The following is a 14,040-nucleotide window of genomic DNA, read 5'->3' on the forward strand; positions in this document are numbered from 1 at the left end:
GTATACTTAACATGTATATGGTTATTTGTAGACAATAATGCTGAGAAATGGGAAACGCCAAACTCAGCGCAACAATAGTAAGTCGGGGGAAGGAAGTGAGAGTGCATCAAGTCATCCCCAAGTAAGAGCTAAAAATGAGAAGCAAATGGATAGATTTTCTTACAGGCTACAAGAGAGCCTGAGAACCATACAACTCTATCTTTAAAAAAAGTATGGGACAGAGCGTTTGAGGTCATTAGGTGTTATAGTGTTTAAAGGAACAAAAGATCTTACGGATGCGAATGTATGAATCATCCAAGTCGAAAAATGTTTTAATGTGATGAGGTGCCCCGAGGATAAGAAGGTAAATCTTGAAACCTTCTTATTACAAAAACGTGCAGAAGGTTGGTGGAAAGTGTTGGTAAGTAGGAGATGAGGAAAAAGGGGAACTTAGTTGGGAAGAATTTTGGGAAGACTTCTATGAAAAATTTTATCCTCGGTCGTTTCGTGATGTGAAACGAGCTGAATTCCTACAGCTCATAGAGGGAGATATGACTGTAGTGGAGTATGAGTTAAAGTATATTGAACTTTCGAGGTATGCTTTAAGTATTATCGAGGATGAGAAGGAGCATTGTAAAATTTTTAAGACTGGACTGAAGAATAAAATCAGAACCCCCGTGACAGCAAGTGTTGCATGGGTAGAGTTTACAAAGTTGGTATCAGAGAAAAAGTTTATGTAAAACCTGGGAAATAACGGGTGAGTAAGGTTTGTAAAACCTAGGAAGGTTGAGTGTAAAGATTGAGTCGATACCTAGTCAGTATCAAGAAATAAGAAAATTATGGTATGCTTGGCTAGCCCATAGCAAGCTTATGGAAAAGGGTACAAGAGACCCTGGGAAAAGTAGGAAGAGAGTTAGCTAAATCTAGTAAATAACCTAAATGACTTTCAATGTAGGAGATTAATCCACGCAATAAACCCTCGTGGTGGCAAGAATCTAGAACAGGAGGCTATCCACAACATTGACTTTAGGGGAAACCTTGAATTAACTGATCCTTACTTTACTGAGTGATTTGGGATACCAAATCGTTAATCCTGAATTGAGTTTATTGGAATCCACTATAGACCCTAGATGTCCAAAATGTGGGAAAAACCATAAAGGTCCATGCTTGATGGGGACTGGTATTTTCTTTGGTTGTGGAAAACACGACCACATTAAGAAAAAATTGGGTTTATTTTCAAAGGAAAAACAAAAAGAGACAAGAATAGGTTCTGAGAGAGAACCAGTTACAACTAGCTGCATCTGTAAGCAGTGGAAATAAGAGGTTCGTGCCAGAATTGACGTATGACAGGGAGACAAAGAGGACCAACATATCTAGAGGTTTGTCTTGGTCAGTAGAATCTATACGAAATGCAGGGACTGACGTGCCACGGAGAATAATAACCCCGAAGATTATTAATTAAGAAGCTTGTAGGGGAATAAAAGAGGAGGAAAATGTCTTATATGTTGGAAAAGTGAACCTTACGGACTAAACTGCGAAGTGGAAGTATGGAGTGATAAAATTTGATTGAGTGATGGAACATACAAACACTTGTGTTGATGTGTAGTATGCAACCAAGGTCAATCGAGGTTAAATTGTGGTGCTTGGGAAGGTTCATGTTAGACGCATGGAGTAGTTGGCTAAACCATTTGAGGTTAAGTGTTTTGTTGGCCGAGCCTAGCTATGCTTTGAGGAAGATTTAGTCATGTGTTGAGTAAGCTTGGATATGCGTTGATAGGCTTACTATGTGTTGATGTGAATGTTGAAGAGTGAAGGGCATGTGGTGAAGCTTGCCAAGGTTGTTTTGAAGTTCGTTGGTCGTATAAGGAGGCAAAGAAGCCCATACGTTAAGACTATGCATTGGCTAGTTCCTTTGAAGCTACATAGGCGCATAAGGCAAGGTTGGTTAGGAATGCGATGGAGGTATACATTGATCTTTGTCCAAGGGGACGTATGCACTAAGAGGTGTGCGACCAATTAAGGTGTCTATGGAAATTGAGGTTAGTATGGGCCCATAGGAGGTGTGCGATGGCCAAGCCCTGCGGCCATGTGGGCTGTTGTATGCGTTGACAAGGAAAACTTGAAGGGCAAGATTGAGTTGTTAATTCATTCGGACATGTGGCTAACTAAGGGGTGTCTTGGATTTCATGCAAGTTGTGCTGGATGCATGAGAGAACATTCAAAGTAAAGCAATGCATTGGCTAAGGGAGAGGAAGACACTTCAGGGTCAATGTGGCAAGGGGTTGGCATTGGCATCACGAGAAGAGGGCACATTGACATGCAACCAAGCTGGAGGTGTCAAGCTAGGAAGAGTTTTGGGCGCCTATAAATAGGGCATGTTGGGACGATCAACTCTCACAATCCACACATGCCATTTGAGTGAAATTAGTGAGAATGTGCTAAGAAATGAGTGTAGTGAGAAGTCCCGGGCTGCCGTTTTAATTGGACTTCTGAAGAAGGAGGAAATTACATTTTCGTAAGGTGGCCCAACTGGTTGCATAGGTCTGTCGCCCAGCGCTTACACGCTCCCAGCAGCTCCATCGCCCAGCACTCCTGTGCATCCTCGCCAGCACGAGCGCTCGCGCACATCTGGCCAGATGCATATTCGGAAGAACGCACTACAACGCGCATGGACGCATCCCAATGCACGCCTGTGCGTGCCTCATCGTCCAGCCTTGCATGCGATCAGTCAGGTGCACGCCTAGACACCCAACACTACGCTATGAGAGAACTGCTGCCCATCTATGTGCATCCCTGCCCACCTGCACACATGGACATGCCTACCCTGCAGCTCAGTGCCCATTAGGGGTGTACATAGTCCGGGTTGGGCCGTATTGGAAGATTTTTGTGGACCAACCCAAAAATTCGAGTTGGCTAATAATGAACCTTATTAGTTCTTTTTTCGAGGGTTAACCCAACCCAACCCAACCCAAAATTTTTGGGTTGGGCTGAGTTGGGTCACTGGTTCTGTTTTTTTCTTTTAATTTAACTATTTTTTTAAACTTTTATATATATATTCGGGTCGGGTCGGGTTGACATGACCCTGAAATGGGGTAACCCGAGACCCAACCCAAATTTAATATTTTTTAACATTTTAAACCCAACCCAACCCAACCCAACCCTTGCGGTTTGGGTTGGGAAGTTCGGGCTGGTTGGGTTACTGGGTTTTTTGAACCCCTTAGTACCCATTAACTTGTCAAAATAACCTCAAAAGTGCTATTTTAGAGAAGTTAAGCCTATTTTTTGTTATTTTAACGGGTGTAAGTTGGTCATTCTAATTTTTAAGGTTATTTGAAAATAATTTGGAATTATTGCAGGAATTATAGACTAATTTAGAATTTCTTTGGAAAGAGGAGGAATTCAAAGAAACAAGGCAAGGAGTTGGTTAAGGAATTTCCTGAGGAACTAATAAGAAGGAACTATGAGTGGTTACTTTACTATTTTCGTATGTTGATTTCTATATATTTATGTGTGATTATATATATAGGTTATATTTGAAATAATGGCATGATCGGGAAATGTATTTTGTCTGGACCTTGATTATTGTTGTGTTTGTTTTCATATTGCTTGTGTAACTACATTGGAAACTGGACTTGTACATGGGATATTGTTAACATGCTTTGTGGATGCCTGGCTGGAATTGTCAGCGTATTTGGCTGGGATTGTTAGTGTGCCTAAGCATGTCTAGCCGAAATTATCGACATGTGCATATTCGGTGGGTTATAGGGTGTTGGGATTGTTTCCACATTATTCATTGTGGGTTATTCACGGAAATACATGATCATGCTGGAGATATATCTTGATGACAGGCTAGAGAGGTTACATTCTATTATGTGATACTTGTTTGATTATGGAATTATTTTCCCAAAATGAGTTTCTGAAAAATCGAACTTATTTTCTTATAAAAGCACCACTCACTGGGCTTATAACTCACGTTTTTTGTTTTTTGTGTTTTGTTTTCTTCCCCCCCCCCCCAAGGTAGTGGAAGCAGATCGTTCTGGGAAAAGCCATCTGAGGTCTGAACTGGTACTCTTTCACAGGGTGGGACTTAGATTATGTTAACTGAAAGTCATTAGGATAGTTAGGCTAAAATTGTAAAATAGTATGAAGCTCTATAATCATTCATAAAATATTAACTAGTTGGTAAAGTTGGGTAGTTGATATTACAAAAGGGTGGTGTTAACTGTCTTCATATCCTCTTCGGGTTTAGGTGAAAAGGCTCGGGAGGGGGTGTGACAAGTTGGTATTAGGAAATCTGTGTGACAATCACATCTCCTAGTTGCATAATCTCCCTAATGAGATGATACTTGCACGCTATATGCTTTCCACGTCTATGACTATGAGGCTCCTTGGAGTTTGCCACTGCATCACTATTATCATAATAAAGGGTGACGGGTAAAGTCATGTTTGAAACATCTTCCAAATCTGCCATAAAATTTATGAGCCACACAATTTCCCTAGCAACTTCACAAGCAGCTAGATATTTTGCCTCCATTGTGGAATCTGTTATGCATCCTTGCTTGATGCTTCGCCATATTATAGCTCCTCCATTCAGAATGAACACTAATCCAGATGTGGATTTCCTGGAATCCTTATCAATCTGAAAATCAGAGTTAGTGTATCTTGTAAGGATCAAATCCTTGGCACCATACACAAACATATGGTTTCCCGCTCTCCTGAGATACTTGAGAATGACTTTGACTGCTGTCTAGTGATCAAATCCTGGATTGGATTGCTATCTACTAGCCACCCTACTACATGGCAGATATTGGTCTTAGTACACAACATGGCATACATAAGACTACTTACTGCAGATGCATAAGGAATCAGTCTCATCTTCTCAATCTCTTGAGGTGTCTTAGGACATTGTTCCTTAGAAAGAACAATTCCATGCCTAAAAGGTAATAAACCTTTCTTGGAATTCTGCATCGAATACATGATAAGAATTTTGTTAATATACAATGTCTGAGACAAGATTAGTATTTTATTCTTACGATCCCTTATAATTTGGATCCCTAGAACATATTGAACTTCACCTAAATCTTTCATTTGGAATGGAACAGCTAACCATTCCTTAATTTTGGTCAGAAAATCTACATTATTCCCAATAAGTAGGACATCATCTACATGCAACATCAAGAAAGCTACTAAACCGTTAATGATCTTCTTGTAAACTTGAGTTCATCAACATTTTAATTAAAGTCATAAGTTTTGACCGCAATGTCAAACCTCATGTTCCAAGATCTAGATGCCCGTTTCAATCTATAGATGGACTGACTGAGATTGCAAACTTCTTTCTCTTGACCATGTACTTTGAATCCTTCTGGTTGAGTCAGTAGATTATCTCTTCAAAATTACCATTAAAAAAAAGGAAATCTTGACGTCCATTTGCCATATCTCATAGTCATAATATGTGGTAATAGACAAGAGAATTCGGATAGATTTTATCATAGCAACAGGAGAGAATGTTTCTTCATAGTCCACCCTTTCAACCTGGGTATAACCCTTTGTTACTAATCTAGCCTTGAAGGTTTGCACATTTCCATCTACACCTTTTTTCTTCTTGTAGATTCACTTAGAACCTATAGGTTTTACCCTATCAGATTGGTCTACAAGTTCCCAAAGAAAATTGAAGTCCATTTCTTGATTCATGACCCTAATCCATTCATCTTTGTCAACATCTTCTATTGCCTTCTTGTAAGACAACGGATCCTCAACATCATTATTAATGATATTTTGGACTTCTATTAAACCTACGTAGTGAATAGGTGGATTCACAATCCTCCCACTACATCGAAGCAATCTCAACTCTTGAGATGAATTAGATTGACTAGACGAACCGACATCAACAACTCTTGTTGATGTACTAGCCTCTTCATCAACTCTTGTTGAAGTTTCAGTAATATTTTCAAAATTTTTTCTTAAAACTATTTTGCTTCATGGTATCTGGTGCCTCATGTGGTCTTCCTTCAAGAATGTGGTGTTTGTCGATACAAAAACTTTATTTTCATTTAGATCAAAGAAATACCCACCTTTTGTTTTCTTGCGGTAGCCTACAAATAGGCATACTTTCCAACGAGGTTCCAACTTTTTGGGATTTATCATAAACACATGGGTTTGACATCCCCAAATTCTGAAGTGGCATAAACTATCTTTACAACCTCTCCACAACTCCAAAGATGTTTCAAAAATACTCTTTGATGGAACGTTGTTCAAAATGTAAACATCAATCTCCATTGTAGATCCCCATAACGAGTCAGGAAGTTAAGAATAACTCATAATAGACCAAACCATGTCCAATAGGGTTCTATTTCTCCTTTGCAATACACCATTCTGCTGAGGTCTACTAGGGGCTGAGAGTTGGGACGTTATTCCATGTTCTATCATACAATTTTGAATTCTTAAGCCCATATACTCTCCACCACGATCATATTGTAGTGTTTTTATCTTTTTACTTAACAAATTTTCAACCTCAGTCATATATTTCTTAAACTTTTCAAGTGCTTCAGACTTGTGATGCATTATGTATAGATACCTGTATCCTAAATAATCATCTATAAAAGAGATGAAATATTCATACTCTTCTCTTGCTTTTATATTTATCAGACCAGAGAGGTCTGGATGTATAAGTTCGAAGACTTCTTTGGCTGTATAACCTTTTCTAGTAAAAAGTCATTTTGTCATATTGCCTTCAAGGCATGACTCACATACAGGTAAAGAATTTTCTTATAAACTATTTAGAAGTCAAATTTCACCAATCTCTCAATCCTATTGAAATTAATGTGACCTAACCTTAGATGCCAAAGGTGGAAATTTTCTCTAGGAGAAATCCTTGGTCTCTTAGCAGTTATTGCCATTATGAACATTTCAGTATTTAAGATAACATTTGTAACTAATGGCCTTAGTACATATAAGTTACTTTCTTTTGAAGCAAATCCTATCTCCATTTCGTTTTTGAAAATAAACACTTTACTTCTAGAGAAGGAAAGAGAATAATTTTGCTCAATCAAACAAGAAACAAAGATTAAATTCCTTTTCATATCAGGAACTACGTATACGTCATCTAATAACATATATCGTTTCTTGTCCAAAAGTAACTTAAGCCTGTGTAGGCAATAGCTGAAACGACCTTACCAGTACTAATTCAAAGAGTCATCTCCCCAACTTCCAATTGTCTTCAGGAATTAAATCCCTGATAAGAAGAACATACAAGATTAGTAGCCCCTGAATTTACTATCCATTCAAAATCATTAATCTCTACTAAGCACGACTCCAGGACAAGTAAATCAGATTTACTGTCATTGGATCTCTTCCTATTCTGGAGAGTAGTTGGATCAACTTGAACACCCTTATTATGAACTCGAAGTTTTTCCTCCGAGGTCAAACCTATTTGGTTAACTTCGCTAAAGTTAGCAACTTTTGCTTCCTCTATTTGTCCCTTGACATTCAATACAGACCAAAGTTTAAGCAGAGAGCTGACATTACTGGTTTCGTCTATATCAACCTCATCCTGCTTGGATTGCAAGGACACTCGCTCAAATAACTCTTGTATTGATTGCATGATCTAAAGTGCAGTGACCATGCTCTCAAATATTTTGGCCAAAACATCAAGTATGCTAGCCAAAATGTGAACTCGAGCTCAAGATTGGCCTTCGTGCAGCTTTTGTATGCATCACGAGCATTTCATGTTGCATCAAGAGTTGGAACTGGAAGGCATTCCTCAGTCAAGACGAAGTTAAGGTTGTTAACTATAAACGTAGTTTTAATTGATCGATTCTTTCCAAGTTGTGTAATTGAATTCAGTCAATATTTCAACATTAAGAAGGTTCATTGAAGCACTAGTCATTTTTGCTGATACAAAACAAATTACTTATTTTAGACACTTATGCAAAAATTCATATTAATCCAACCAGTTTAGCAAAAACTAATAATGAACCTAACATTATTCCATTTTGCAATGATGTTTCAGTGATTTAGAACAAAAGCCACCGAAGGATGATCAGTCATCCCTTCCCTAAATTGAGACACTTCTCAACTAATAGTTATACTAGAATAACTCTTATTTCTATAATGATTAGTTAACATTTATTTGGTCAAGAAATCATTAACTTGCTTAACAATTTTTTTTTAAGTGTGACCCTTTATTTTAGACCCTAGAATTCCGTCCCAATGAGCCAATCAAAGGAAAAAATCGATTGGGGCAAAAACTAAAGCGATTCTATCCAGAAACCATTTCTAAAATTTTCCTTTGATGTTAACCTAATATAAAAACCATCCGAAGGGGGACACTCGCAGAGCGTCGAGGCCATGCAAGAAGGTCTCACGATACAAACCGATGAAGGAGATCGTAGGACATGTTGACACATATCCCTCTTTCAGTTATTATAAACACTCTTTCCATTCACCTTGATACTTACCCAATGCAAACACCATCTGAATGAGGATGCACTTTAATTATGTATTCACGGTTCCCTCGTTCCCATCGTCTCTCGATTAATGGTTAGGTCTTAATTCTACAATGGAGCCCTTAATAAAATAAAATTTGTTTCGAGTCAATCTTCTCTGTCTTTATTGTCTCGGGGCCTTTGGCTTTTTTATTAATGAACAGATTCATCTAATTAAGAATCCATCAGTCTTAATGCTTTATTATACTACCTTTCATGAGGTGACCCATAGACCTTACATATTACATATTGAAATCATATATCATTTAGATTCTTTTTCTCTCTTTCTTTCATCCTTCCATTTATCTGCATACTTTTATTGCTTCAAAATTCTTTTACGATGTGAACTTTTAGAGAGAACGTGAGTGGAAAAAATTGACATATTGTATGTATCTTTTTCTTCCCACTGAGTATTTTAACAAAAATGAGTTTATTAACTTAGTAAAAACCAGCTAATTAATTTTAACTAAGTCTTATACTCCACTTATTCATTGTATTGTATTTGATACGGTACATCCCATTTTTGTATTTGATACTTTATACTCTACTTATTCATTGTATTGTATTTAATACGATACATCCCACTCGGTTTAGGATAAGTGGGAGATTGTTGGAGTTAGTATCCTAAATTGAGTGTATCTTGTAGTTTGTAAAGACAAATGATATATCCAATAAAATAAGAGGTATTTTATTCATGTTTAGACTGCATTAATTCAATCCAATAAACTAAGATCCAAGGTTATTTTATGAAACTTAAACATATATGTAGAGACATATAGGTAGATCATGTTTAAGTAATAACCTAAATAGTCTGTAGTAGATGGATAAGGCTGGGTACCTTATCCTGGTGACACTATGAATATGGCATGCTTTATAGATGTTACAATTATTGTGAAGTGCTACAAATGATTTGATCCTGATAGTTCATATGGAGATATGTGAACGTAGATATTCTATATAAAAAGTTTGTATAAGACCGAACCGCAAAATGAATAGTCTCTCTATATAACACTGTTGCTAGAAAAGACTTACATTTGACTAGGATAACCATAAGTGACTTAACCTGAATCCTGAGTGAGTTGTGAACTACTTCTGTCTATGAGGGATATTCTTTGATTTGTATGGGTAAAAGTGGCTTGTTAGCCAACTCAACAAGCCTACCATTTTGGGGACTTATTCGAGTAGGGAGCTGGAAACACAACTACACAAGATAGAATTCACTCATTTCATGACTTTAGGGTAAGTAGATAAATGACTCCCTTAAGAGCTGATTCCGAGTCTTGAACATAGAGGCCTAAACCTCTCACGGGCTCGAGAGGTGTTAGTTTATAGTTGGACTATAAAATGTTTGTTCATTAGAAAGATTAGTGGTATTTAAGGAGTTAGATGTAACTACATAGGTAAAACGATATTTTGACCAAACTATAGTTATGAGCAATTTGTGAAGGGTCGACTCACTGTTGATTGGTTATATCCATTGACACAGAAATAAATCTACAGTGCGAAGAGTACAGCTATCGGTCTTTAGTGGAGTGACTAGTAGTTAATGAAAACTGATTAATTTAACTAAAGAATTTAATTAATTAATCTTATATCATTGAAGCTTCTAATCTATAGGTCTATAAGGTCCACTTATTAGCTCACTAGAGAATATATAAGTGGAATGGTTTGAGTTGTTCAAATCAATTGCATGAGAATAATATAATATGGTTAATTATAGATGTGATCTATAATTAAGAGAGAAAAAAATATTTGAATAAGATTAAAATATTAAATAGATGTATACATATAAATATGTGATAATTATATGTTGATTAATTTTATATTAAATATGATTTATTATAGTCATTTAGTTGATTAATTGATAGTTAATTAATTAATTTTTTAGAAGTAGAGATAAATAAACATGTGATGTTTATTTATTTATTATATATATTAAATTGGTTATTTAATTAATGGACTAATTAATTAAATAAAAGTTATTTAATTAAATTAAAACTAGAGCAGGACTAGGAAAGACTAGGAGAAAAGGGTCACCCCTCCTCTCTATAAATAAGTCTTCATGGCCCATCTTTGACACAGTTGAATTAGGAATTCTGAATTCTAGTCTCCTACTACTTCTCTCAAAATCTCTCTTTTTTTCTCTACTACTTCTTCTTCCTCTTCTAAGTCTTGGAGACCACACATCCAATTCTTGTGATCCTAGAGAATAATGAGTTTTCACTTATGGCGATGTCCCTTGATCATTGAAGAGACGTTCTGGAAAAGATGTGAAAGGAATCGTGAAGAATTTGGAAATATACAAAGATAAGTTTTAGCTCTTCCTTCTTTTCTACTCTTAAATGCATGCTAATCTTGATTGTTTATCCATTATGTTATTATTTTTATATCGTATTTTGTTTATGTAAAATCGAAAACAAAATTGGAAGGCGATCATATGCTTCTGCTTGGGATTAGATCCCTTCGACAACCAAACTTAGAGGGAACCTAAATACATTTGAGAGGGAGTCCCACATCTAGGGGGAGCCTAGATGATCAATGAGTTGAGCTCTACGTAAGTTGTTGTAGTAGGTGTATATTGCAAATAAGTACCGCATTGTAAACTGCTTAACTTTTTAATATTAGTAGATTATCTTTCCCGAATACATTGTCCAACAGACGTAGGTGGATCTCACCGAACTAGGTTACCAATTTCTGTGTCTTTTTAATTGCTTACTTCTTGGTATTTTGTTGTTACATTTGTCGTCAGTGCTTTCCTTTTAACATTTATGTTTGTGTGACGAGTCATCTCGACGCTTTTTCAGTTTTTTACTTGAATGTACAAGTCAATGAACAAAATACAATTATAACTATATCTAAAGTTGATGGTTTGATCCTCCACCCCACAAAATTACCATCCATGAAATATATATACTTTAGGTTGTAGGTGGATGCTGGTATCTCCTTGCAACCCAACGACTAATCTCGTGCCTCGAACAAAAATGCGAGAGACGAAAAACGTGCAAAATGGTATTGTCTTGCTCCATATCTGGCTACAAGGGGGCTGGCAATTTTGGAGCTTCCCATGGTAATAACTTGACAAAGATCAAGTCCTTATGCTTGGAGGTCAATGGACCCTTTAGCTATGGAATTTATGAGCCTATTCTTTTGGTATTCTCTAGCAACTCTCTAGCTGTTAGAATTCTTTATCCTGTCTTCTGGGGTTTATTGAACCTAAGGTAATTTTCAACCCCATGTAGCTTTTTTGCTCTCACAAGAATTTCATCAAACACAGTGTAAGCATTAGTAAACTATGGTGTTATATTATGTTCATACAGTTCCTTTGGCAATGAACTTGATCCCACATGTGATTTGGTCGAAGTGATATTCAGTAGCTGCATCACACTTGGGGGATTGATGCTGTTTGTTACCTTAATTGGAAATATACAGGTAATGCGTATTACTTGTTTGATTAAATGTCAATGAAATGTTATATAGATCGACTCAGAATTTGGTTAGAAAAAAAGGATCTTAGAGTGTGTCGGAATATATTACAAGAGTTTCTTTATAATGATATATTACAAGTACTTAAAAATGAAAGTCCATGCAAGAATTATATGCATGACCGGGCATTTTCTTTCTTTTCCCCTTATTGTAATGTAGATTTTCTTGCAAACTGTTATGGCAAGTAAGGAGAATATGCAAATACGGTTTCGAGATATGAAATGGTGGATGAAGAGGAGACAATTGCCAGTTCATTTGAGGGAAAGGGTTCGTAATTTTGAATATCAAAGGTGGGTAACCATGGGAGGGTTAGACGAGACCGAACTCATCAGGGGGTTGCCCGATGGCCTTCGTCGAGACATCAAACGTTACCTTTGTTTAGACCTTGTTAAGAAGGTATGTATTTTGTGGTATACTATTAAGAAGTTAATTTATATATATCTAATTATAATCGTTTATTGAGGTACCTTTCTTTCACATGCTCGATGATCTCATACTCGATAATATTTGTGATCGCGTTAAACCTCTCCTATATGCGGAAGGTGAAAAGGTAAAATCTTCCCTACACTTAGAAGTAGAGCTAAAAGAACATGTTTGGGAATGATTCTAAAATGGTTGAAATAATTTTTGTTCTTTTAAACATACACTGAGTTAGAATTTTGGACTTCCAAAGATTCAAATTTTAATATTTTTTTTTTGAATTTGATGAACAATTAGATAGTAAGGGAGGGAGACCCTGTACAAAAGATGGTGTTCATTATTGAAGGATGCGTGGAGCGTAGCCAGGGATGGCTAAGCAAAGGCTTTGTAGGCACCAGTTGGCTCAACTCCGGTGGGTTTTTCGGCGAGGAGCTACTGTCGTGGTGTCTCCGATTTCGACGCCATCCATATTTCGACAAGCTTCCATCCTCATTGGCAACATTTACATGCTTACAACCAGTCGAAGCATACGGCCTCGATGCACCCGATCTTAAGTACATTACCAAACACTTTCATTACATGTTTGCAAGTGAAAAGCTCAAGCAAACTATGCGTTATTACTCTTCAAATTGGCGAACATGGGGAGCTGTGATCATTCAGTTTTCATGGCGTCGTCATCGGATACGAACTCGAGGTTACACGGCACAAAACCGAACCACGGTAGACAATCGATTAAGGCAGTATGCTGCAGTTTTCTTGTCGCTGAAGCCAAACGATCATCTCGAGTAGAGGCTAGGTGCAATCCATATTTCAAGTGAGACAGCAAACTAGCTTCAAACTAAATTTTTCTTTGATAAATATTAAACTTAAGACAAATATCTCTAAGTAAAAGAAAGAAATCAATAGAAAGTATATAATCGGTTAAGTTCTTCGAATAATATAGTTGCTTGTACTTTTATCAAAATGAAATGTAAACTAGCTAGAACACGGCCAGACTGAATCCTAAATTACATTTATATATAAAGGTTCAATACTATTACTATAGGGTAATATGGCATATCTAGAATATATTATGGTATGAGATTGCTAATATTGTTGAAATATAAACTTGATTTTGAGTTAGAAGTTTTGGGCCTAGTTCCAAAACAAAAGTCCAATTTCTAGAAGTATTAAGTATTGGGATATTAGGCTAACGAGAGAAATAACAGATGTTAACTTTTCATTTGAAAAAAATAATAAACCAAACTTTTCTTTTGTAAAAATGGCAAAATGAATTAAACTAATAATAAATTTGAAATTGAAAAAGTTCAAAGTACCTTAAGCATGCAAATGAGAGATGTTACAAACCCTTATTAAGAAAAATCCTTAATTACATTTCAGTTAAAGTCATCCAAAATTAACAACCTACCTTTTGAAAGGGTTGAGAAATGTAAAACTCCAAATTCATTTTCTCCAAAAGTAGAAACTCTTTTTTACATCAGTCATTTCTAACCTTGAACGACGTGAGAAACGACAATACATGATGATAACAATATAATCGGCAAGCCGATGTTTTAGAGACCATTGTCGGAAGCAGCATCAATCGATGAAATTTGAGAGGGAGAGAGAGATGGTGTGCAACTTACATATAATGGCTAGCGGTTGTCGTTGATGGCAAGCGGTGGTCATCGGTGGG

The 14,040-nt window shown here is 36.6% G+C and overlaps 1 protein-coding gene and 1 pseudogene across 1 annotated transcript; both read left to right on the plus strand.

Moving 5' to 3' along the window:
* Positions 1-10,724: 10,724 nt before the first annotated feature.
* Positions 10,725-13,280, plus strand: LOC120078505 (cyclic nucleotide-gated ion channel 2-like). The gene is made up of 4 exons (XM_090311688.1): positions 10,725-11,680; positions 11,780-11,891; positions 12,105-12,495; positions 12,663-13,280. The coding sequence occupies exons 1-3, from the start codon at positions 11,469-11,471 to the stop codon at positions 12,405-12,407; spliced, it is 627 nt and encodes a 208-aa protein (XP_090167814.1). The 5' UTR covers positions 10,725-11,468; the 3' UTR covers positions 12,408-12,495; positions 12,663-13,280.
* On the plus strand, positions 12,693-13,154 carry LOC150038662 (cyclic nucleotide-gated ion channel 2 pseudogene; annotated as a pseudogene).
* Positions 13,281-14,040: the final 760 nt, after the last annotated feature.

The sequence above is a fragment of the Benincasa hispida genome, chromosome 1 (assembly GCF_027475165.1).
Source record: "Benincasa hispida cultivar pf3 chromosome 1, pf3_genome.v1.1, whole genome shotgun sequence".
NCBI classification, from domain to species: domain Eukaryota; kingdom Viridiplantae; phylum Streptophyta; class Magnoliopsida; order Cucurbitales; family Cucurbitaceae; genus Benincasa; species Benincasa hispida.